This window comes from Mus musculus, chromosome 6 (assembly GCF_000001635.26).
Source record: "Mus musculus strain C57BL/6J chromosome 6, GRCm38.p6 C57BL/6J".
Taxonomy (NCBI): Eukaryota; Metazoa; Chordata; class Mammalia; order Rodentia; family Muridae; genus Mus; species Mus musculus.
This window is the reverse complement of record NC_000072.6, coordinates 73,034,068-73,060,411: the sequence shown is the minus strand read 5'-3', so window position 1 is coordinate 73,060,411 and position 26,344 is coordinate 73,034,068. Positions and strand designations below refer to the sequence as shown.

General features: G+C 43.4%; 1 protein-coding gene across 3 annotated transcripts in view; it reads left to right on the top strand.

Annotated features, from left to right (window-relative positions):
- Window positions 1-26,344, top strand: part of Dnah6 (dynein, axonemal, heavy chain 6) — a 204,625-nt gene that overhangs the window by 161,816 nt on the left and 16,465 nt on the right. For 2 of the 3 annotated variants that reach the window (XR_003956215.1, NM_001164669.1), the window contains exons 61-68: window positions 112-345; window positions 6,620-6,755; window positions 11,231-11,373; window positions 15,545-15,735; window positions 19,239-19,399; window positions 21,582-21,670; window positions 22,721-22,867; window positions 24,986-25,124. Coding sequence is in view for 2 of the 3 variants with exons in the window: in NM_001164669.1 (NP_001158141.1) it covers window positions 112-345; window positions 6,620-6,755; window positions 11,231-11,373; window positions 15,545-15,735; window positions 19,239-19,399; window positions 21,582-21,670; window positions 22,721-22,867; window positions 24,986-25,124 (1,240 nt within the window). In the remaining variant the exon portion in view is untranslated. Of the gene's footprint in view, window positions 1-111; window positions 346-2,924; window positions 3,355-6,619; window positions 6,756-11,230; window positions 11,374-15,544; window positions 15,736-19,238; window positions 19,400-21,581; window positions 21,671-22,720; window positions 22,868-24,985; window positions 25,125-26,344 lie in introns of those variants that run through there. The other variant, XM_006506302.4, reaches the window with a different exon arrangement.

The window sequence follows — 26,344 nt, the reverse complement described above, 5'->3', positions numbered from 1 at the left end:
TTTTCTCCAGTGTTTGCTTGTCACATGGCTCAGTGAATGTCAAAATGGGAAAGAGGGGAGGAACTGGAGTTTTTGCTTCACAGCAAGCTTGTCAAAACCTTCCTTCCTCAGTTGTTCAACACAACAATCGAAACATCTGAGAAGAGTGACAACCTGCATGAACGCCTGAAAATCCTCCTGCAGCAGACCCTCCTCACTGCCTACACCAATGTGTCTCGGGGACTCTTCGAGCAGCACAAACTCATCTACAGCTTCATGCTCTGTGTTGACATCATGCGCGAGCATGAGCAGCTAACGGAGGCCGAGTGGAATTTCTTCCTCCGAGGTTCTGCAGGGATGGAGAAGGTACCTGGGACGCACCAAAGGGGGTGGGGGATGCCCTCCCACCTATTAACCTATGTGTTACTTCTCTTACTGTTGTGACCAGAGAGTGACCAATACTTGACAGGAAGCAATTTGAGGAAGTGTTCACTAGAACTCAACAAAGGGCACACAAGTCTATCACTGGGGAGGGGGTGGTTGTAGCAGGAAGCGCGTGATCACTTTGTATCCATAGTCAGGAAGCAGAGCAAGGGCTAGAAGTGGAGCAGGCTAAAAGGTTGAAAGCAACATGTGGCTGTAAGTGATAACATCTGTGTGAGTTTGAATGCTCTCCTGGATCAGTTAGGAGTCAGTTAAGTAAACATCAGGACCCACCCACCCCCAGTGACCCATTTCCTCCAGCAAGACTCTACCTCTCCCTTGGGAGTCAGAGGCAGGTGGATTTCTGAGTTCGAGGCCAGCCTGGTCTACAGAGTGAGTTCCAGGACAGCCAGAGCTACACAGAGAAACCCTGTCTCGAAAAACAAAACAAAGCAAAACCAAACAAAACAAGACTCTACCTCCTAAAGCCTCTACAAACCCACTTGCCCAAAGTACCGACCACTAGAGACCAACTGTTCAAACAGGAGGACTAGTGAGTGTCATTTCATATGCAATCCACAACAGCACACAGTCACCTGACAATAGTCAGGAGGCCAGGTTACAGCTCAACTGTAACCAGCAGGCTGTAGAATTTGGTTGATAGCTTGCCTGCTGTGTAGCGTTGTCCTCGCCGTAGAAAAGGGTTATTAGGCATAGCCATTGAGCCAGAATTTAATTACCTGTGAAACTAAGAGCTGGTTCAGTAGTTCAAAGTGCTTGCCACTACTCCAGAGGACCAGACTGAGTTCCCAATACTCACACTTGATAGCTGTCACTGCCTGCCATTCCAACTCCAAAGGATTCAATGTCCTCTTCTGGCCCCTGGGTACCTGCACACAGTGCACATACACATACAAACACACAATTTAAAAGATGAAAAGAAAGGCAACTATCTTACAAATGTGAAGAGTTTTCTCAGATGGGGGCTCGGAGAAACTAAAGAACTTTCCAGAACACATTAACGCGTGGGAGAGACCGATCCAAATGTGTCTGAGCCTCTATAGTCCACGTCTATTCCATTGCTTACTGCTGTTCCTCATGAGTAGCATATTTAAAAGAAGTTTAAAATCCATCAAATTCAAAGCTTTAAAAATATCCAGAAATCAAAATTAATTAATTCATTAACTAATTGACTAGTTAACTAATCAATTAAAGGCCAGGCTTAGTGGCACACACTTTTAATCCCAGCATATGGAGGTATGTGCCGAGGTAGGTGGATCTCTAAGTTCAAGGCCAACCTGGCCTACATAGCAACTTCCAGGAGAGCCAGAGCGACATCGTATGACCCTCTCAAAAATGAGCAAGCACAGAAATCCTACTTAGACATTTCTCAGAAGGTTTTAAAACTAAACTTTTCCTTCTCTCATAAAAGAATTAAGATGAAAGGTGAGTGATTTTTTTTTTTAATGTTTGGAGCAACAAAATGGCTCATGGATTTAAGGCACTTACTGCCAAACCTGATGACCTGAGTTCAATCCTCAAGACCCACATGACAGAAGGGAACAAATGAGTCCCACAAACTTACCTCTGACCGCCACATGTGCATCAGGGCTGGTGCGCACCCACATGGATCCACACATGCATGCACACACAATAGATAGATAGATAGATAGATAGATAGATAGATAGATAGATAGATAGATAGATAGATAAATGCAACTTAAATTTTTTTAAATGTGTGGAGATATATTTTGTACTGTCACCTATTAGGCTGAACTCCAGTCATTTCCAATTTTATCTTGTTTCAAATGGGCTTTGCTGCCTTATCAGGTACATTAGATTTTCTGGAATGATATAAAAAATTAATTTGCACATATAAAACATCTGTGGAAAAACGTGCACGAACCAAGGGTAGTTTGATGCTTGCTAGGGCAGAAGGGAAGGGGTGTAAGCAGAAATAGAAGAGGGTCCACGCATGCCTCACTTCCTAGCACCTGGCTTTGCTGGGCTCTGCGGCTGTGGTTTTTACAGATTAAAGGTTAATGATAACTTTGCATCCAGGCCATCTCTGGGTCACTATCCAGCAGCCCGGGCTTACTTCATGACTCTGGGTTACACATTGGTCATTCCCTTAGTGTTTTTACATCTGTGCTCAGAGGTAAGCAATGCTGCTACTGTAATGGTTTGGGGTGCTACCAAAGAGCACACCCAATGGAGCAGTGCCCTTACATTGTAATAGCAAATAATTAAAAAGAAACTGCCACTAGAGAGACAGCCCCATTGTCAAGGGCACTGGATACTCTTGCTGAGGATCCAGGTTCTGTTCCCAGCACGCACACAGCAGCCCACAACCACCTACAACTCCAGTTCCAGAGGATCCAATGCCTTCTTCTGACCTCCTTGGATACCACATATACACATGGGGTATGTACATACAGGCAGGCAAACACTCATACACATAAAATAAAATATTTTTAAAAGAATGAAATTAAGCCAACTAATGACCCTGCATCGACCTCTAGATGTTCAAATGAGAGGAAGCATCATGAAGTTCTCACTTGGAATGTAAAGCCAAAAGCGATGAAGGTTGACGAAGCCGGGCCTTCTGCACCAAGGAAAGAGCAGAGCCCTGAGAACAAAGCAGGAGCTCCTGAAGAAAACTGTTTGTGTGGCTACTGGGGGCACAGTTTCTTTGTTTAGTTGGGTCTGGGATCTTGATGGGATTTTGTTTGGTTCTGTTTTTGAAGCACAGTGTCTTAGTCAGGGTTTTACTGCTGTTGTAAACTGCCCAATTGTGTGTAACTGCACCAATTTCCCCTATTCCCCCACACACACTCCTTTCCTATATAAACCCCTAACTTTTGAGCCTTAGGGTCGACTTCTCTGTCTCCTGCGTGATATACATATCAGCCCAGAGCTCCGTCATTAAACTGCCTCGTGTGTTTGCATCAAGACAGTCTCGGTCTCTCGTGATTCCTTGGGTGCGCACCACCTCGGGACTTGAGTGGGGGTCTCCCCACTAGGGTCTTTCAATACAAAATAAATAAATTTTTCAAAAAAATTATTTTTAAAAATTGAAAAATACGAATGGCAGTAAAACTCTTCCACTGTGCTAAGTACAGCTATAGAGCCCGCCGAGAAGTGAAAGACTGGCCAGTTAAGAGTACTTGCTGCTCTTGCAAGAGACCTGAGTTTGCTTCTCAGCACACACATTAGTAGCTCACAACTGCCTAGAACTCTGGCTCCAGAGGATCCAACACCCTCTAATGGCTTCTGCATGCACCCACATGCATGACTACATACAAACACACATAAATAAAGATTAAAAACAAGCCTCTTTAAAGAACTTATCTGTATTGTCATACACAGTCCCTAAACATCTCAAGGTCACTGTAAAGATCTACAGCTCTGGAGAGAAAAAGATTTCACTCCAGTGAACAGTGTTCATGGACATGCAAGAGCTCTCACCAAGATGTATGAGGTGAATGTTGTCTCCGTGCTTTCTGGAACGGTATCTCCCGGACAGCCCAGTGGAGCAAAGGGTAATCAATTTTTCTAGTCTCACCACTTAGGGAGCACATATAGGTGCCATAGAATGTCATTCTTCTAGACATCTGGGCAAAAGAAATTGAAAACCTCTGCAAAGGTCTCAGCATCTAGACACCGTTATGAGTATCTGAGATTTGAAAGAAGGAGTTAGGGCTGGCGAGAGAGCTCAGCAGGAAGAGCACCAACTGCTCTTCCAAAGGTCCTGAGTTCAAATCCCAGCAACCACATGGTGGCTCACAACCACCCATAATGAGATCTGATGCCCTCTTCTGGTATATCTGAGGTCAGCTACAGTATACTTATGTATAATAATAAATAAGTCTTTTAAAAAAAGAGGGGGTTAACAGGAAGGTAGAATAAGTTGGTTTCTACCCTCATAGATGACTTTGAGAAGATCCAGACTTCTGTACAGGAAGGAAGTACAGATGCAGCTTTTAAAATCCAGAGAACTGAAGCTAGAATGCCCAGAGAGTGGAGAGAGTGACTGACTTGCTGCCATCTCGTGATGAAACCTGAATTGCTTCCTAGAGCCCAAAGGGTGTGAGCTTTCGAGGTGGAAACTACTTCCAGTGGAGATACTTTGAAGAATGCGGAAGGGGATTAAAATGTCATCCAAGTAACTGGAGAGCTGTCTCGATGGATAATAGCATTTGCTGCTCTTATAAAACCTCTGAATGTCCCTGTAAACATGTCTCTCTCTCACACATACAGAGGGGAGGCACTAATAACAAAATTAATCTTTTTAAATAAAATAAACTATCACACGAACTTACTTGAATGAGAAAGATTTGAGGGAACTGATTCCAATTTTAAAAGATGTTCTGCTGCGGGTGAGATGCTGTGAGCAGTGCTTCAAGCTGCAGAGAAATCTGTTGTAAAAGAAAGAGCCAAGATTTGCATGGAACTGTCGCTTCCACAGCCCCAGCCATGAGCACTCAGCAGCCACCAACACCAGGACCCTGCGCTGGTGAAGACGTCACCACTCAACAGACTCGGATGATCATTAGCAATTTGGGGCAATGATGTTTTGAATTAAGGGATATGCATTTTTAGGCATAATGCTACCTGTTGCTTATGTCACAGACCACCATTTAGTATAAAATAATCCCATGTGCTCTGCTAAACCAGAAGCTTGATGTGACACTGCTTTGCATAAGCCACCTTGTGGCAGCGACCTGAAACTGGACCTGAGATGTCTCCTGGTGTGTTTATGTATAGTCTGATATTGAGAGGATTAATTCTTTTTAAAGCTTGCTGTAGGATGGTCGCACTTATCTGTTAACGTTCAAACATCATTGGGTTGTTTGCTTTAGGTGCTTGAAATAGATGATATATGATTTGTATGCAACGAAGTGTTTGAAAACATAGTCTGAAATCCCACGCATCTATTTAGGAGAATGTCAGAGAACTAGTTTTAGCCTATAGTCATAGATCTGTCTAAAAAAAAAAAAAAAAAACCTCTTCAGCCTTACATAAGTGCTTCAAGGAACATTGCCAGGCTTTACAGTGGAGATTTCTAGGAATATCTGAAATAACTCCATATGCATTTATCACAGCTAAACTGTGGTGCGCATGTGTGTATGCGTGCATGTGAGTGCTTGCCAAGTTCAGAACAGGGTGTTAGATCCCCTGGAACTGAAGCCACAGGTAGTTGTGAACCATCTAACATGGCCACTGGGATCTGAACTCAGGTTCTCTGCAAAACAAGCAAATGTTCTTAACCTCTGAGCCTTCTCCCCATCCCTGTAAAATTAAATCTTTACCGTCGTGGTGCTGATCTTACGCCTCTGTTCAACTTTCCTCATCCTTCCATGCTGGCACCATCTTGGATGCCTTGGACTGAAGTTGTGCATGAGAAAAAAAAATGCCATTAACCATGAAAGTATTTCGAAGTTGAGACGGTGGGTGAGGGTGTTTCGGGTGGGCCTCGCTGTAGCAGACTGACTTGACGTTATTCCTTCACCAGGTCAACTCTGCTCTCTACAATGTCAACTTGAAAGTCTCAGCCTGGCCTCATGTTCAGAGCCGTCCCTTGAGAACTGGGGTTGCCACAGCACTCTGACTTTTGCTAGCTTGCTTTTGTCCTTGCTTTTAAGACAAGGTAGCCTAGGCTGGCTTTGAACTCATGATACCCTTGTCTCAACCTCCAATGATATTATGGGTGTGCACTACCATAGTAACACACTCATCTTTCCCACTCATGTCTACTTCACCATATATGACTATTTGTGTTAAGACAATGTTTGTGGGGGTGTGTACACTTGGGGGGTGCCCATTAACACATGGATGGAGGCCAGCACACAATGCTGGGCACCCTCTTCTATCACTCCTCCTTCCTGGAGATCGGCTCTCTCACTGGCCTAGAGTGTACTGGTTTCAGTTAGGCTTCTGGCCAGCAAGTTCCAACCCTCCCCCTGACTCTGAAAGATGCTCACGGCCACACCCCAGTCATTCCACCAATGCTGAAGATCTGATCTCAAGGCCTCATTCTTGCACAGCAGGTGCCCCTACCCACAAGCCATCTCCCAGCCCAGAGAATGGCTGTTTCTAACAGGCTGTTACAGTTTCTTCCCCCCCCCCCTCCCCCAGACAAGGTGGAAGAGCGTGCATGCTATAGTGGCTGTCTCTGTAAATTGCGGCTCACCACGGTCTCTCTGTCCCCCTGCAGGAGCGCCCTCCCAAGCCAGAAGCCCCCTGGCTGCCCATTCAGATGTGGTTCTCGTGCTGTGATCTAGAAGAGTCATTTCCCATTTTTGAAGGACTTACAAAACATATACTGTTGCGTCCCATTTCCATAAAATTAGGTAAGACGACAAAGAGTACTGTTGATGACGGGGAGGGGTGAACGGGTTCCTGAGTTCTGACTAAAATTCACAAGTTCATCCTTTCTCCAAAATCTATACTTTTCACTTTTAAAAAAATCCTTTTATTTTTAAGAAATCATAGGTGAATCACTTTTACAAAATCTTGAACTGAATGCTTGGCCCATGAATTTTGAATATTTCGTGGCTAGTTTACATCGTTCGTGCGTGTGTGTGTGTGTGTATGTGTGTGTGTGTGTGTGTGTGTGTGTGTGTGTGCGCACGCGCGTGCGCGCGCACACGCCTGTGCACACGTGTGTTATGCATGTTTATATACTATATGGGAAAGTGTACTTGCTTATTTAGAAGCTGGTGTTGGATGTCTACTATCACTACTTCACCTTATTTTTTGAGACAGGGTCTCTCACTGAGCCTAAAGCTAACCATCTCCTTTAGATGGGTTGGTCAGAGAGTCCTTGAGTTCCACCTGCTCTACTGTCTACCACTGGAGTTCCAGGCAAGAGCAAGAACGCCTGGGTGCTATGGATCTGAAAACTGGTCTTCATGCTTGCACAGACGGCAGTGTCCCCTGAGCCACCTCCCTAGCCCCTGTTTCATCAATTTTAAGGCAGCTGTAGCTGTATCCCATGAGCCTTTAAGCTTTTTTAAGGGACGGAACATCCACCAAAAAGTCAGAGGTGCGACTTGACCTCATACACGTACCCATTTATGAACTGCCGCTTCCTGAGAAACAGGACAGTTCCAACAGCTCAGAGTCCCTCCCACCTTTCTATGACACCCTCTCCGCTGGCCACAGGCACCAAAGCTCTGAACTGTAACATTACACTTAATGTGGGCCCTTTCAATTCTAAATGTGCTTTGTAGTTCGAACTCATTTAATATTTGGGGGCCTTATTTTAGGGATCATAACTCAGTTATGTGAAAACTCTCCTTGTGCTTTGCATGAGGCTGATTCTTGGTGACTCTTTAGACATTTCGGCAGCTTTATGCCTGTACTATCAATGGAGAATGTTCTGTGCAGCTCATTTATTGGAGGCAAGATTCTGTACATGATATTCAGCTCAAGCTCCCTCACCCTGCCATGCATCTCGTTGGTGGTTTTATTCCCATCCTGTCGGGTTCTGAGAGAAGCGTGCTGAGGGACACCATGCGATGGGCAATCTCTGTTTATAGTTTTCCATTTTTCTTTTTACTACATCTTGTAAAATTATGCTATTATATGCAAAAAAAATTATTTCCTCCAGTGTAAATTCTTTATTTCTATGTAATATTTCTCTTCACTCTGAATAATACTTTTTTACTTAAAATCTATTTTAAATTGCTTTTATTTCTGTATCTATGTCTATGTATGGGTATACCACACATGTGGGAGTAATTGAGAGAGCCAGAAAAGGGAGTCTGATACCCTGGTCCTGGGATTACAGGTAGGTATGGAGAGAACTAGGGTCTTCCATGCTCTTAACTGCTGAGCCATCTCTCCTGTCCTTTAAAAAAAAAAATCCCTTTTGTAATGTAAGTTTCTCTTGGTAGTTTCCATCTCTATATTTCTATGCTCTTATCTCTAATTCTTAGGTGTTGTTGCTAAGGTCCAGGTATATCTTTACTGGAACATTGTTATTCCGAAGCGTGTATGGCGCTCTTTATCAACAGGCAGGTTTTGGTCTATTCTATTTATTTTTAATATTGATCTATTTCTGTTTTCCAAACTGGAGAGACGTTTTAGCTCCTAGAGGACATTTAGTAATGTTTGGAGATATGTCTTTGCCACACTGGATAGCGCTACAGATGTCAGATTGTCGCTGAGCACCCCATGATGCTCAGAACTCGCCGTGGAGAGGAACCCCCTGAATGGCACCTGGAATAGCAGCATCAGCGAGGAGCTCCCGAGTCCCCCCTTGTGGGGGTTTCCTTTTCCCTCATACTTCTAACATTACTATTTATTTAGCACACCTGGGACGTGTGCTAGTGTGGTGTCTATGTGGAGCAGACTTTCTGGGATCCCAATATACTCATTTGACTTCCAAATAAAGACTGCCAAAAAATTCTATTCAATAAGAGCATCAAATATAAATCACATTTGTGTGTAATACCCCAGTTAAGGAGATAGCTAGAGGCCACAGCAGAACCCCACATGAAATCAGAAGAAGCCCACACATGGACAGCTAGGGATGGGCCTAGGACACAGGACTGGATGAGAGCGAGTGTAGAGAAAGAAGGGAGGGGTTTGGGTCACAGACACAGTAATATCAAGAGCAGCCATTGCTTCTTGATAAAAACGGTAAGATGGTAAAGAATTACCATCCACTGAACTAAAGTGTTAGAAAATTGTTAAAGTTTCTGTGTATAAGCTTTATGCTCTAAAGCTGAGATTAGGTCTTCTACTAATGGTGATACTTAGTATTAATCACACTGTCACTCTTAATCTTCATAAACCCTCTGGATTATATTAACATAAAGCCTTTCATGGTTTTTAAGTAGCATGGATTTTATTAATTGAGAGTAATTATTTAGAATATGCAGGGGCTGGAGAGATGGTTCCGAGCTTGAGTGCTTTCTGATCTTCCAGAGGGCCAAGGGTTCATTTCCCAGTACCCACAGCAGGCAGCTCAGAACCACCCATAACTCAAGCTCCAGAGACCAGAGCCCTCTACTGACGTCCCTGGGCACCCACACACATATGGCATTCACTCACACAGAAACACACTGCTCATAAATAAAAATAAACATGGATGGAAGAGTGGAGGTGGATCCGGGAAGAGTTATGGTGAGGAGTCGTCAGAGATGTTCAAAATATATTGTAGGCATATACAAAGTTACCAAATAATAAATGTGTTACATTAAAATATGAAATAAAAACAAATACATCTTTAAAATAAAACTGTATATGAGAGAAAGAGAGAGAGAGAGAGAGAGAGAGAGAGAGAGAGTGTGTGTGTGTGTATGTTTTTAAGACATGTTTTTTCTCTGTAGCCCTGGCTATCCTGGAACTCAATTTGTATACCAGGCTGCCCTCAACTCATTGAGATCTGCCTGCTTCTGCCTCCACACCCAACTCAACACACAACATTTAAGCATGTGAAAGCACTAGAAAACAGATTGGGTTGGATTGGCTCTGCAATGAGAGGTCCTTCCCTCTGCTGCTCACAGGGATGTAGCCACCTTGAGCTGATGAGCACGCTCTGACTCGCACCCCCTACAGGAGTCAGAAGTTCTGCAGAGGTAACACTACCCCAGGACCACTAACATAAGTGTCACTCAATTCTGAAGTGTCATTGGCTCTTTGCTACTATCAGACCCACAAAGATATGCCCAGCATTCCAGTTCCAGGGGATCCTATGCCCTCTTCTGGCCTCTGTGGACACCTGTACATATGTATGCAGATACCCTCCCACACACATAGATAGATAGATAGATAGATAGATAGATAGATAGATAGATAGATAGATAGTTAATGAAAATAAATCTTTTTTAAAAGAATTAACTAGCATCCTAATCCTCTAGTGAGATGCAGGCTCATTTCTTGGGAACACTGCATTGCTGGAGGTGATATGGGAAGAATGGATGTACTGTGTGTATCAGGCATAGGGTTGGATGTATGCCAATTTGTTCATCTATTATTTATCTCAATCAAATTACATATGCCAGACTCAATATTTCGGTGAAAGGCTAATAGCTGTATGCTATTTTTTTATTTTCTTTTCTGATTTATTTATTTTTATCTTTATTGAGCACTTTATGTCTGTGTGCCTGTGTACCACATGCATGTGTGGTGCCTACACAGGTCAGAAGAGGGCACTGGATCCCCTGGAACAGGAGTTATGAATGATCGTGAGCTGCCCTGCAGGAGCTGGGAATTGAACTTGGGTCCTCTGAAAGATCAGTCAAAGCTCTTAACCTCTGAGCCACCTCTCCAGGACTCTGTATGCTATTTCTTAACATTATTGTGTTCTTTTCTGCCTTTTCTTCTACCTCCAACAGGAGCTGCTTGATAGATTTTATGTTACTGTCTAATATATGTGTTTGTTTTGTTGTACTTTTTTATTTAATTTATATTTTAATTAGTAGAACTTGACCTATTGCTTCATTTAATCATGATTTTCTTAAGTTCTGTTTTACCCAGGGTTACCCTAATCATTTCCAATTTCCTTCTTGCTTAATATAATATTTCTATACATTCCTTTATTTTTAGAGTTTCTGTTTGTTTGTTTGTTTGTTTGTCTGTCTGTCTGTTTGTTTGTAAGTGCTTTGCTGTTGGATTTTATTTTGTGATCTCCTTTTAAATTCTTTGCTTTCTAACTAGTTTGAGTAGGGAAGAGGTTAATGTTTTACACTTGGATCTTAAAAACCTGGCAGTAAGGTTAAAAGAAGTTATCTTCTTTTAGCTAACAATGTGAATTTATTTAATTTCAGAGTCAAAACTGCCTAGATTAAAGCATCTTTTAAATTCGTCTCTCCAGGATCTTTTGAGACCTATATTAACCCACCGGTCTGGGAAGGATACCCTAAACAGAGACACGAAGAGGAGAAGGACCATGTTTGGGGCTTAGACTTCAGCTCTTTCCATAAGCTAATTCTTGTTAAATGCTGTAAAGAAGAAAAGGTGGGTAGTCCTTTTAATTAAAGGATAATGTCATGACATGTACACCAAAGATCATCAGCTACTTCAGTTGTGGATCTAACAAGAGTCAGGTTTAGGAAGCAGCATTAAAAATAAAGATGATGGCTTTAGAGAATGTGTTTTCCCTCCAGGGTAGGGAAAAAGCCAGCTGGGAACCTAGTCACCTCCTGTCAGCTGGACACCATTAGAGAAGTGTTGCCATTTCTCGTGTGGGACTGGGGTGGGTTGAGAGATTTTGTCAGGGAATTGATCTTTAAGACAAAAGGAAGCATTTAATGGGGAGAGAGGGGACCAGTCTCCAGACCTGTTTGCAAACTACTGAAGTAGTCTGTGGGAACGATCACCACGGATGCTGGAGTTAAGACAGAAGTAGCAGATTGTCAAGAGGGCAGGGATGTGACCACGGAACTGCTGTGACTCCCAGGTTCTGCCTGGGTGCCAGTGGTGATAGCTGTACCAAAAACTTAGCCAATGTGAAAGGATGCATGTGTCAGAGAGAGAACGATGTCTGTGAGCTGTCAGTGCCCACCAGTTGTCAGAGTGGACGGCCGTCTAGAAGCAGCAGAAAGAAGTGTGTGTTAGATTGCAGATGAAGGAGTCTTCACTGCTCAGTTGGAAAGTAAAGCCACAGAGGTTATTGCAATTCTGGGAGAGTAATACTTAGTACCATGAGAGGTCACTGTGCAAAAGATGGTGATCCTCTCCTGGGTCCCATCTTTAGGAAAGGCTGCTTAGTCACAGAAGCTGGAAGAAGACTGGGAAGGCTGGGTGGGCAGTGATAGCTCAAGCCTTTAATCATTGCACTGGGAGGCAGAGGCAGGCAGGTCTCTGGGTTTCAAGGCCAGTCTGATCTACAGCATGAGTTTCAGGACAGCCAGGGCTACACAGAAACCCTGTCTCAGAAAAACAAAAACACAAACAAAGCAAAGCATGCTGGGAGAAACTTTCTGGAAAACAATGAGACTGGCAGTTTCCCTAGGGCAGGGTAACAGTGGATGCAGATGGTCGCTATAGCAGGGTATCGATCAATGCAGATGATTGGTTTTCACATGTGGATGGTTCGTTTTTACACGTGCAGATATGATGTCAGATTTACTGATAATAAAGGACTAACTTCACCTGCTAAGAACCCGCACAGTGAGTTTCAGAAGGTGCAAAAGAGAAGTGGAAGCTGTCCTTTGGAGGAGAGATGGTGGTGGGAGAAGGACTCAGTGGGGAGAGTTAACTGGAATTCACCAGAAATGGTCAGAGCACGCCTACTAATGTGGTGTTGTCCTGTCTCTTTAGGAAAATGGGTTTGAGGTTGGGGTCGATGGCTGCATCGAAAGCAGCACAGCCACGTTGACGTTCAAAGTGTGGCTAAAAGTTTCCTAGGGAGAGAGAGGATGACATGTGAGAAGAGGTTATAGACACAAAGGGGGACTTCACTGTGAGCTCTCTGAGATGCAATGAGATGCCCTGGAGTTACAGGACTAGGAACTCTAGCAAGGAGCGTGCACAAGCTCTGAGCTTGTCATGTGCTGTCATCTTGGATGAGGGTAGAGGTAGTGACTCGGGCATGGCCGGTAAATCATTAAACCTTTGGGAAGGAAGGCTCTGAAACATGGCAAGTCTTCAAGGAGACTGGGAGAGTGGCTACGTGAGGGTGACTAAAGAACAGGAGCCCCCAAAGAACAGCAGGCTTTGTGGGTGGACCACTGTGGCTAGAACATTCTCGAGTGTGAGAAATGTCGCCTGATATGCATACAGTCTGTTTTCCGAAGCCAAGTGTTAGTTTCCACGGGGGGGGGGGGGGGTAGAGGGAGAAGTTTAGTTTTGTTTTGCTTTAAAAGAAAAAAAAAAGTAGATTTCTTTCATGTATATTAGTGTTTTGCCTGCACGTACTATGTGTACCATTTTCATGCCTGGTACCTGCCAAGGTCAGAAGAGGTCACTGGATCCTCTGAGACCAGAGTTGCTGGCCATCCAGTGCTAAGAATACTGTGAAGTACTGTGCAGTGATCCCAGGTCACTGCAAGAGCAGCAGTGCTTTTAATCCCCGAGTCGTTTCTGGAAGTTCCCTGCCGCCCCCCCCCCCCCACCACCACCACCACCACCACCAAAAAAGGAGTTTTTAACAGGAATAGACATATGAAAGAAATCAACTAATCTTTATGTATATGTTTCATTTAGACTTTAAGTTAAACCTATTGCTATTTAAACATGTGCACACACACACACACACACAGGCGTATAATTAAGTTGAAGAAAGGTGAACACAGGCTATACGTTTGAAATTAATGAATTATAATTAGGAACTGTGTGATTATATTGTTAAAAAGACTCCGTCATACAGAAACATACAAATTACTTAAAACGCTCTGATTCACGAGGCCTTGAAATAACCCCGGGGACTGAGGGCGTGGGCAGAGGCTTCACGAAGCAAGATCCGGTCTTGTCCTAATTAACACAGGAATGGAGTGGGATAAGCCTTTGAATCTTTCGCTTTTATGTCTAAATAAAAAGGCATTCACTGGGATTCCTAGCCTTAGCCTTACACATAACCAGGTTCTCTAAATATGATGAAACGGAGCTGGAGAGATGGCCCAAAAGTTCAGGGAACACACTCCTCTTGCAGATGAAACGAATTCAGTTTCCCAGCAATCACACTAAGCAGCTCACAGCTGCCCGTAACCCCAGCTCCAGGAGGTCTGGGTCCCTCTTCTGAACTCTACGAGCATCACACTCACAAACACAACCACACATATACACAAAATTCAAAGTAAAAGTAAATTGTTTTAAAAATATGATAAAAGCTACAAACAGTAGGCATCCCTGCCAACACACAGAGGACTTACTAAAAATTCTTACCCACACATTCCACCAAACATCTTCTAAGGCTCATGCTCCCAAATAGAATTTGCTTCCCCAGTTAACATGAAGAGTCTAGAATCAGATTGTGTTTTTAAAATGAGAATAAGCCGATGACTCCAGTGAATCCAAAAACCCAAATCATCCAAGACCACACTGAAAAGGAGGTTCAAAAATGACAGTATGCCAGACAGCTCCCCTGCCAACGAGATACCCTCCTCAAACCATTCAGGAACATCGCCCCTGCCTTTGCTCCAGAGAATGGCTTGCTAAGTAAATGAGATTTGGGGCAGACACAGTGACACGGTGACACGTGTCTGTAATCACAGCACTGTGGAGGCAGAGGCACAGGGATCTCTATGACCTCTATGAGTTCAGTCTGATCTACATGGCGAGTTCCAGACTAGCTAGGACCATACAGTGTGATCCTGTCTCAAATAAATACATCAATGATGTAAGTGGAAAGGGGGGAAAAATGAAGTTTGTAATAAAGAATGCCAATTCAGTTTCCAAACTGAAGATCTAGGCTCCTGTGCCTGTAGAAGGCTTAGAGCAGATAAGACCAGAGACAAGGTCTCTGAGACAAGAGTGTCAGGTGCCCCATTCCCAGCTGTTAGGAAACAGAGCCACTGATGCCCAGCAGTTCTACCCACTGGATTCTAATGCTCCTTCAGGAGAAGGGAGACATTCCGGCACAGGTGCTCTCCTTGGGGGCGACAGCCAAGCACACAAGTTCAGCCTCCTTCGGAAGTAGCAAGCTTAGACTCAAAGATGAAATTCCATTCTTTTAAAAAAAAAATCTTAGTGGGCCAGTGAGATGGCTCTGTGTAAAAGCGCTGCAAACCCAAAGTTCAGTGCCCTGGTCCCAGAGTGAGGAGAGAGAGCCCATCCTCACCTCAGAAGTTGTCTTCTGACCTTCTTACATGCAGGCCTACACATGCACTCTATGCACACACACACACTCACACATACACAACTCACACACACTCTCACACACACCTAAGTGTGATTGACAGCACCCAGTTCAGGCAGCTAACAGCTGGTCACTTGCATGTACATGACATACTCAACAGCAGGGCCTCTAGTGCCCTCTTCTGTCCTACAAAGATACATACACTCCCATGCACATGCCCACATGCAGACGTACATATAATTTAAAAATAAATTTGTAAACAAATTATTTCTTAAAATACCAAAGTACAGAGCACCCTCCTCTTAAGAGAGAGAAACCTGGGATAGGCGCGTAAGGCATCCTCAACCCAGAATACTGCTTTCAACGTTTTTTCCTCTCTCCAACTTTCAGGTGGTTTTTGCTCTTACAGACTTTGTGATAGAGAATCTTGGCAAACAGTTTATTGAGACGCCTCCAGTGGACCTGGCCACTCTGTACCAGGACATGTCAAACAGCACGCCCCTGGTCTTTATCTTGAGCACAGGCTCTGATCCCATGGGCGCCTTTCAAAGGTTTGCCAGGGAGAGCGGGTATGCAGAACGGTAAGATCACAACACAAGGTTATAGTTATACATGCTTTTATATACATGTGTGTATACATATATTAATATGTATGTGTGTATTATGTGTATATGTGATATGGTTATCAGCCTTGTGAACACTTATACTAAAGGGCTCCTCCCCTGCGGAATAGAGCTTTTCCATTCAAGTAACCTTTACTAGTAAATAAACTGGGTTAGTCCTCAGCCATGCCTATTGTTAAAGAAGTGTAATAGCAGATGTAAATTTCATCTGAGCCAAAGAGAGACTGATTGCCTAAAATTAAAATGCAATCTAGTGAAAATATATTAGGACCTGTTTAATACATGATTAACAATCACATAATCATACAAAGAGTGACCCTTGCTCCTTACGTTCAAATACGTTTAAGAACAGGATTCTTTATGTTCTTATAATCTCATCTTTCTCAAGATGACCTCCAGCTCAATGAGATCCAAATAAAGTTGTTGGTGTGGCCTCGTCCCCGGACTGAGAGTTACAGAGAGATGATGGATGCATCTCGTTATTTAGGCTTCGTGATTTGTATTCGTTCAGCTTCTGCAAAGAAACAGAATCATAGGCTACTGATGTGTGTGTGAGTGTGTGTGTGTGTGTGTGTGTGTGTATGTTTGTGTGTGTGTGCGTGTGTGTGCATGCATGTGTGTATGTGTGCACGTGTGTGTGTGTGCATGCATGTGTGTGTGTGTGCATGCATGTGTGTGTGTGCGTTCATGTGTGTGTATGTGTGCATGTGTGTGTGTGCATGCATGTGTGTGTGTGCACGTGTGTGTGTGTGTGTTTATGTATAGAAATTTACTATAAGGAATTGGATCATGCAATTACAAAGTCTGAGAGGTCCCAAATTCTTCAGTCAGCACCCTAGAGGCTCTGAAGGGCTGATGATGTATATATAGCTCCAGTCCAAGTCTGAGAGGCAGAGGGCTGGAACAGGTGAGAGATAGTACGAGCTCCCGCCAAGTCAACAGACTTGAGACCCAAGAAGAGCCATTGCTTCAGTCTGGAACTCCATGGCCCAGTCTGACAGGCAGGCAAGCTGAGTTTTCTCTATCTCTGATAAACATGCAGCAGACAAACAAAGCCCACATGCAAATCGAGCAATGTGTTGTCAGTCCAGACACTGAGTGAAACCTCTGCTTCACTACCAGATGAACACTAAGCCAAGCAACCAGAAAGATCAGTGCATACACACTGCAAAAGAATACAGACATTAGCTGAGCAGGGGTGGTGCACACCTTTAATCCCAGCACTCAGGAGGCAGAGGCAGGCCAATCTCTGAGTTTGAGGCCAGTCTGGTCTACAGAGAGAGTTCCAGGACAGCCAGGTGTACACAGAGAAACTCTGTCTCAGAAAAAGAAAAACAATGCAGGCGTTATAAAAGTCATTAAGTAAAAATAGCAACCACACAAATAGCAGTAGTAAGCATCAAGGAGGGGACAACATGCTTTCCAGAGTTGCCACATTATATGTTCAGAATGTCTACACTTCAAATAAATTACACCTCATCCAAAGAAACAAGAAAGATGGGAGATTATGGTTCATTCACAAGGAAAATAATTAATTAGCAACTTACTTTGAAGAATGCAGCTATTGAACTTAACATTGTAAAACTTTTAAAATATGTTTTAAATGACTCATAATAACTGGATATATTCATCAGACTTGTATACTTTGTGTTATGATCAGATCTGTGTAACTGACAACTCCATCAAAATCCTTTCCATGAGCAATTTTGAAATAGACAATTAGCTATTGTCAATCAGATATCATAATCTTCCTGTCCACCCGCACCTGTTGCCGTCCTTTATCTTTTATCCCTAGGGTCAGCTCAAGCCATGATCCTATTCTACAAGTCTTTAAAATCAACTTTTTATTTTCCACATATAGTTAAGAATGTTCATTATTAGAATACCAAAGTCTTGGACTGTTTTAATTATATTCATAACAGCTAAAGGAAAGCAGAGAGGAGGAACTGAAGGAAAATGCAAAAAGACGTCTCTCCCAAATAAGGATATCAACAAACAGGGTTTACATGCAGGGACCAGGTAGAAATTTTAGTGAGACACAACTATTGAAATGAAGAGTTCACTGAAGGGGTGCAGCACACGTGTGAGGAGACAGGGGAAAGACCCAGGGGGTGTGAAGACAGGTCAACTAAGATTGTTCAGAGAAGAAAGAAAAAAGAACAAAGAAAAACTAGTGGCGGCCTGGGAGATGTAAATGTGAAAGTCCCAGGGGAGGAGACAGAAAAGCACAGAAGAGATGGCTGAAGACGTGTTCCCTTGGCACTGACATCCTGGTTCTTAAAGCCTGGGCACTCCGACTAGATGAAGTGAATGACCAGCTTCCTGTATGTTCAGCTTACGAATAGCAGACTGTGGGTCGGCCTGGTCTCCATAATCACATGAGCCAATATCAAGTATATCTTATATATGAATACATACATACATCTGCGTGTATTGTGAGAATGTGTCTGCACACATTTTTAAGTAATAACGTGTGCATGTGTGTGTCTATGTGTGTCTGTCGTGTGTGTGTGTGTGTGCTATTGGTTCTATTTTTCTGAAGAACTCAACAGAGGGTGTGAGGTTTCTCTGGGGGTGTGAAAACACTTCTGGAATGAGCGGTCACTCACTAGACATCCAACATTGTGGATGTACCACAAGACATTAAACTGCCCACTTTACAATGGTTAAAGGAATGAATAAGTATTACAGAAGCAAAACAAAGTGAGATGATCTGTTTTCACACATGTCAAGACATGCTATAACATGTTAAAGTCATTTAGACTTTATGATCCTTGTCAAACTAGATAAACAGATGGATAAAAGAGAATACAAAAATCAGAAATGCACCGACCTATTTTGGGAGATTATTTATGATGAAAGTAATGCTTTAGAACAATAAAAAAAAAGAGTAATCATTTTGATAGGTAGTCATTAGACAGTGGGCTGGCCATACACATAAAACAAACTTCAACCTAAACCTCATCTTGTGCATGTAAGTTGATCCTAGTACTGGTAGATAAAACATAGTAGACAACATGATAAAATAGAGTATTAATATAGGTAACATCATTTGATATGGAAATATTTCTTAAATGAAATCTCAAAAAAAGAGATAATTGAAAAGATTGACAAGCTAAGTCTCATTCTGTAATCCTACCACTCAGGAGTTGAAGGAAGAGAATTTCAAATCCACAGCCAACCTGAACTATGCAGTGAGTCTAAAACTCACTGAGCAAAGACATTTCCAGGCAAGCTTGATGACCTAAATTCAGTCCTTGAATCCCACATGGTAGAGAGAATTGGTTCCTGTAATTATTTCCTGACTTCCATATGTACACCATGGAACCTAAGCACCCGTACCCATACATATGACACACAAACACCACATGCGTACAGAGAATATAAATAAATGTAAGTTTAAAATTAATTAAGATTATTTATATTGCAAGAAAGTCTTCTACTGTTGTTGTTCCTTCCAGAGTGCAGTCAATTTCTCTGGGACAAGGGCAGGGCCCCATTGCTGAGAAGATGATCAAGGATGCAATGAAAACCGGAAACTGGGTATTTCTGCAGAACTGCCATCTTGCCGTTTCTTGGATGCTGGCAATGGAAGAGCTGATCAAAACCTTCACGGATCCAAGTAAGTTGTGCACATAGCTTCCGAGGAGTGGCGCGCGCCATCCTCACACAGCCTTTCTCGTCCAGACAGTCTCATGGCAAGTCTCCATTATTGACCTCATGCTTTTTCCTCTTGAAAAGAAAAATTTGAACAATTGGGAGGTTAGGTAAAGATCCACAGTCAGGATTCAGAAATAGGCCTTTGGACTCCCAGTAAGGAATGATCCACTGAGTAGTTTGCTTCACGGTGTCCTGTGGGAAGCCGGCTGAACTTGAAATGTGTCCTACAGCTGTGATCAAAAGAAATAGAGAAGCAGTCTTGCATCAAGGAAAGACTTTAAATCTCACCCTATAACATAAAAGTGCCGAGCTCAGTGTTGTGTCCCCTGGCTGGAATCCCTGTTCTTGACAAGAAAAGGCAGCAAAGCCAGAAATGCAAAGTCATCGTTGGCTACATGGAAAGTAGCCAAAGTAGCTCAAGGCCTTCCTGGGCTACAAGACATCCTACCTACATGACCTGGTGTGGTGGTGCTCAGTACTCAGTACTCAGGAGGCAGAGGCAAGTGGATCTCTGTGAGTTCAAAGCAAGCCAGGTCTACATAGTAGCCAGGTCTCAAACAAACAAACCACAGAACCAGGAGGCCATGGGGAGAATACCAAATGGCCTAGGATACCAGGACCCTTTCTCTGGGTCTTTGCCAACTATAGCAAGCTTTGAGAGAAGGGAAGAGCTACATGACTCTTGTCTCGTTCCCTCACTGCTGCCTATGGAGGGTACCCAGCTGCCCTGCTTACCAAGTCACCATCCCTGAAAGGCCCCTCATCCCCAGTGCCATCCCTACTCATTTAAGTGGAAGGAGTGAGAGGGAAGGGACTTCACCGCCAGTGACAATGACAAGGTCTTCGCATCACAGAGCAGTTCCTGGCGGTAGGGCTCCTCCAGCTTCTTGCCAGCAGTGCTTTAGCAGAGTGATTGGAGGTAGGCAAGAAGTCCCACTCCTAGCTGAGGAGCTGTCGGCAACTGATAGCTGCTGGGGCGAGGAGAGTTGGTCTTCGCTGAGTGTAGCCCCTGCTAAGTTGGCCATGCTTCACTGGAAGGCCACACAACCACGAGTATTTGGGCAGCACAAGTGGACTTGAGACTTGATAGGGTTTTGTTTTTTTTTTTTTAAGTATTCAGGATAAGTGTTACGGGATATTTGATCACACTTGAGCCCCGATATTGTGTTATTTACTAGAAAAACCTGTTTTTAGTTGTGGTGTGGCTCAGCCTTAGCTCACACCTTTAATCCAAGAGCTTTCTGCTTGAATATTGTAAACACGGTTAAATAAAGTCAACCATAGGTGAAGAGGCAGAGCAAGCAACCAGTTAACAGGAAGTGACATAGGATTGAGAAAAAAAATACAGAGAGTAAGAGGGAGTTGGGACGATGGATAGAGATGCACAGGAAGTAGAAGTCTGACGGAGATTTCTGAGACACAGTGAGAGAAGGGCATTGCTGAGGAGGAAGGTCCAATGGGTGCTTTTCTCTGCCTCTCTGAGCTGGCAGGCTTTCCTCCCAGCATCTGGCTCCCGACTCTTCATTGGTAAAATCAAAAGGTTGAGATTTTTGTTAAGCAATCAAACAAAGACAATCAAAGAGCAGCAGTGGCGCACGCTTTTAACCCCAGTACTAGGGAGGCAGAGGCAGGAGGATCGCTTATGAGTTCAAGGCCAGCCTGGTCTACAGAGTGAGTTCCAGGACAATCAGGGCTACACAGAGAAACCCTGCCTCAAAACAAGATCAACAACAAACAAACAAAAAATAATAATAAGACTCAAGGGGTTCTGGGAGGAGTTTGGGGAGGGGCTGAAAATGATCAAAACGCACATAAAATTATCAAAGGACCAATATATATATACATACACACACACGTATATGAAATGTTTTTATTGCTGTGTCTAGTTTCTTTATTGAAATGTGCCCAGCCTGGCTGACAGGAAGTCTCAAGATGGACTATTCACACCTTTAACCTCAAACACCACTTTATGATATACTAGAAATTTATAAACTGAGTCTTTCAGTGGCTGTTATAGTATTGTTTTCCTTCCCTAGAATAACGTCTTCTTGTAAAACACACACGTGCACACACACACACACATCCACACACTACTCCTACGAGCTATAATTTTCCTTCCCTCTGTTTTGCTTTGTTTTAAACAGATCAGACAATCAAGGACACTTTCCGGCTTTTTCTAAGCTCCATGCCTTGTTCCACATTTCCTGTGACAGTCCTTCAGAATTCTGTCAAGGTAATGTATGAATATAACTAGACTATGAGCGAGTTCATCTCTGAATATCCACCCAGGGGCTCCAGGCATCACAGACTTTGCATAGACCCATGTAGGGGACTATGTGGCTGGGGTGGGATGTGGAAGATGGTAATAATTCTTTCAAATGAGAGCAGGAAGGGAAGTGATTTCTCAAGACAGCTCTCCTTTTTGCATATCCTGGCCTTCCCCTCTGCAAGAAAATGCTACATGCATGGAGTGGTGAGAATGGGCCCCTCCTGGAGCTAAGGGACTGTCTCAGACAGGAAGGCCTCCAGCTGCTGGGTTTCAGGAAGAGCTGTGAGTTTCAGGAAAAGGGAAATCTCTGCATATGGAAAACCAGATATGCCCCCTTTCCTCTCTTCCCTCACATCATGGGAGATCGTGGAACAAAGTATACAGGACAGTTCTGCATTTTGAGACGACCACAAAATCCGATGGACACTTACTAAGCTCTCCGGCTTATATTTTATGGGGAGAAAGACCTCCAAATGGAAATATCTGTTGTTTTGTGATGGTGTTTCAACCATGATAGTTCTGAGGAAACTACTAGGCTCTGTTCTCCATGGAGTGTGATTGAACAAGACAAAAAGTAGGGGCACTAAGAAGATGGTTCAGTGAGTAATAGCACTTGGTGCACAAACACAAGGACGTGAGTTCAAATCCCCAGCACCCATATAAAAAGTCAGTTATAACATATATGCCTGTAGCCCCAGGGGTAAGGAGAGTAGAGATAAGAGAATTACTAGGGTTTGCCAATCTCTAGCCTTAGCTGCAGGGTCAGTGAGAGACTGTCTCAAACAAATAAGATGGGGAGAAATAGGCTTTCTAACACTCTCCTGAGCACATTCAGGCCCTGAGCACACATACATGTACACATAAGCACGTACACACACACACACACACACACACACACACACACACACAGAGAGAGAGAGAGATAGAGAGAGAGAGAGAGAGAGAGCGCGAACACAGGGAATGCCCCCATATAAAAATCACCCTCTCTGCCATGTATGCTGTTTCTATATCCAGGTAACCAATGAGCCTCCAAAAGGCTTGCGTGCAAATATCAGGCGAGCCTTTACTGAAATGACACCTTCGTTTTTTGAAGAAAACATACTTGGAATGAAATGGAGAAAACTAATATTCGGCATTTGTTTCTTCCACGCAATTATTCAGGTACACTCTCTAGTCTGCCTTTTTTAATGATTTGCTTATTCCTTTTCGTGTGTGTGTGTGTGTGTGTGTGTGTGTGTGTGTGTGTGTGTGTGTGTGTGTACCTCACATGGGTCTTTTCAATAGCAGTAAGGAAGTGTTCTCTGATAGAAGTGTGTCACTAGTTAAGATGCAAGTGAAAAATTGAAGAAGGCATCCTGAAACTGGAAGGGCCCATCCTGTGTTGGAACAAGAGTTTATTTAGCACAGCCGCCAGCTTCCTTGCCTCGGCGGCTCACAGCTCTGCCTCTTTCCAGGTCTACCTGGGGAACACCATCGCCCAGGTGAACATATGAGGTCCAGTTCAACAGCTCACCTCTGCTTCACACCCCTAACCTGCTTCCCTTCCAGAATCGAGTCCCAACACCAGCGTCCCCTTTTACTCAATAACCTACAATGAAAACTTCAAGAACATTTTTATTCTCTTTTCACCCACATATATTTTGCCAATCTTCAAGTTCACCTGATTTTTTGTTGTTGTTGTTGGTTATCGTCTTGAGGCTCAATCTCTATGCTCAAATTTATCACACAGCCTGGACTTTCCTTGAATTTGCAGCCCTCTGTCTTTGCCTCCCCACTACTGAGACAGCAGGTGCATGTCGCCATCCACGGTTTGGTTCATTTATTTTCCTTGTGTTCATCTACTCCTACCTGCTCTTTTGGATGAGTTTTACGACCTTTAAGAGACTCCTCCTTACCTGTGACCAGAGCCTGAAACCCTCTGGGAGATAACTTTCAAACCAGCATTGGTTTCCTTCCATCTGTTCCACACATTACTTAGTCTGTTGCAGCTTGTCCTTGAATTCTTGACTCTTTGCTTATCTCTAGGCACTGTTGATTAGACTGGCTTCCTGGTATTCAATTCTGTGTGCTCTACTGGAGGGAAAGGGATGGATAATGATGGACAATATAGAATAAACAAACAAAACAGTTAAAGAGATCATAGACAGAACCTCTGTTACCACTACCAAAAGCAGCCAGGGCGTGAGGTAGTATGACATATAGTAAAAGTTGGATCTACAGGAGAGATCATGGGACCAACTTCTAACCCAGTTGAAATGTTTCATCAGTTTGAAATTAAGAAATTGGGTGGAGGGGACAATAAGAATAATAAGGGGAAGGGTGATCTTACAATGGGAAGTAAGGACATGAAGATTGTGGTTATGTCTACCAATTTCAGTTGTCTGTAATTTTTTTTATGTCACCATGGAGAAGTCAGTGGTTGGCCAGCATCATCTGCCATGACAACAAGGTATCGCCAAGCTCCTTAAAACAGCAAGGGAGAGTGCTGTGGTGCTTACTTCCAACCGCAAATTGACACAACCCACAGTCGCCTGGGAAGAGAGTCTCAGTGAGGGGTTGTCAAGATCAGCTTGGCCTAAAGACACATCCATGGGAGATTGTCTTGATTACTAATAGATATGGGAAGGTCCAGCCCACTCTTGGGGGCACCATTCCCCAGGCTTGGGTCTCGAGTTACGTAAAGGAAATGAGTTGAGTATTCTCTCTGCTCTTGCCTACGTATGTGATGAGACCAGTCACCTCAAGTTCCTGCTGCCATGGCCTCCCCGTAGTAATGAACTGGAACCTGGAGTTAAAAGTACAAATAAACCCTATCTCCCTTAAGTTGCTTTTTGTCAGAACACTTTATCGTGGTGATAGAAATAAAACTAAGACAAGGATTCTCTCTCCCCATCCCCACCCCCATTTCCCTTTCTCTTTCATAATTAAAGTATATTTTTATGCCAAACTCTAGGTGGAATTTTTCCCCTTATTTGAAATGTTTTGTTTTACCCTGCAGAACAGATTTTTTTTTTTTTGGTAGATCTGCCAAATCTAAAAGAAAAACAGATTCTCTTTTAGAAACATGGGGACTATTAAATGAAGACGTGTTTGGCCTGCTTGGTAAAAACCTGACTGAAACTGAACCAAATGTTTTTAATTGGCTGCAGTATGGAGATGCCCATCATTAATGAAAACTTCTCTTTTTCAATACAATAATACTAAAAATTAACTTCTTTGTCATTAAACAAAATTAAGTCCGTCAATTTTATCTCAAGATATTTTCATTCTCCATTCTAGGAGAGAAAGAAGTTTGGCCCCCTTGGCTGGAATATCTGCTATGAATTTAATGACAGTGATAGAGAATGTGCCTTACTGAACCTCAACCTTTACTGTCACGAAGGAAAGATCCCCTGGGACGCGCTAATTTACATTACTGGTCAGTATGTGCACGCGGCCAGGGCGTCTGGCCGTGGAGTAGAGCTGTTGACTTATATCTCCCTGGCCTCTGTGAAGCCTGTGTTCACCCCCAGTGTTTAATGTTGGCAGTGACAACTGACATCCCCACTGTGAGCGTACAATAGTGATAAACACATCATGCAAATATCTGCACATAGAAAATTAGGAAGACATTTCTCAACAATAGCAATAACTCCAGACATCATTTGTGTGCATGTGCATGTGGGTGTGTATGTGTATTGTGAGAGTGATGTGTGTACATACCCGTGTGTGATTGTACATGTGTGTACATGTGAAATCTAGAAGTAAGCATAGTGTATTGCTCAATTACTCTTCACCTTATTTTTATTGTCCTTTGAAATTTTCATATACATATCCAATATATCTTAATCACATCTCCCTTCCTCTTCTCCCTCCTACTCCCCCTATGCAGATCTGGGGAAGCCATTTTTCTTTGGGATGTGGCCACTGGTAGGTTTCCACCTTTTTGAGGCAGGGTCTCTCACTGAACCTGGAGCTCACCTATTTGGCTAGGCTGACTGGCTAGTGCACCCCGGGAACCTGCCTTTCCCTGCCCTCCCCCAGGTGCTGGAAATATAGCCATCAGGCCTGGCTTTTACATAGAGGCCGGGGATCCACACCCGGCTTCTCATGCAGGTACAGCAGACACTTTACCAGCACCCATCTCCTGAGCCCCGGACATACGTTAAATATTTAACGTGAGTCAATATGCGAAAGTCTTACATCAACCTCGACAATTTCCATACATGAAATCCTACTGGGACACTATGGTAATAAATAGAGAAGTGTGTCAATGAATCTAGAATCTTCCCAAGGCATTATATCAACATCGAAAATCATTCACCGTGGTCCCTTCCTGCTCGGGTTTTTTGGAAGAACACTGAAGTACACCAGGTGACAAATCCCTGGAGAGAGAGACAGTACAGCCATAACTTTGCATTCCCTCTGACATGATCTCTGACAGGCAAGCTCTCTCTTTCACTTGGGATCCATCTTTTCAACTTCCTGGCTTAGTAGCAATCATTTATGAGGTGTGTATAAATCGACCATCTTCCTACAAATGTGAGGTTCTGTTTTACTCAGTGAGTCCAACAGTGAGAGCGTTTTAGAAACTGACAGTCACCGGGGGAGGTCAACCCTCAGGAACATTCTGAAACAAAGGAAATGGGAAGTGAAGCC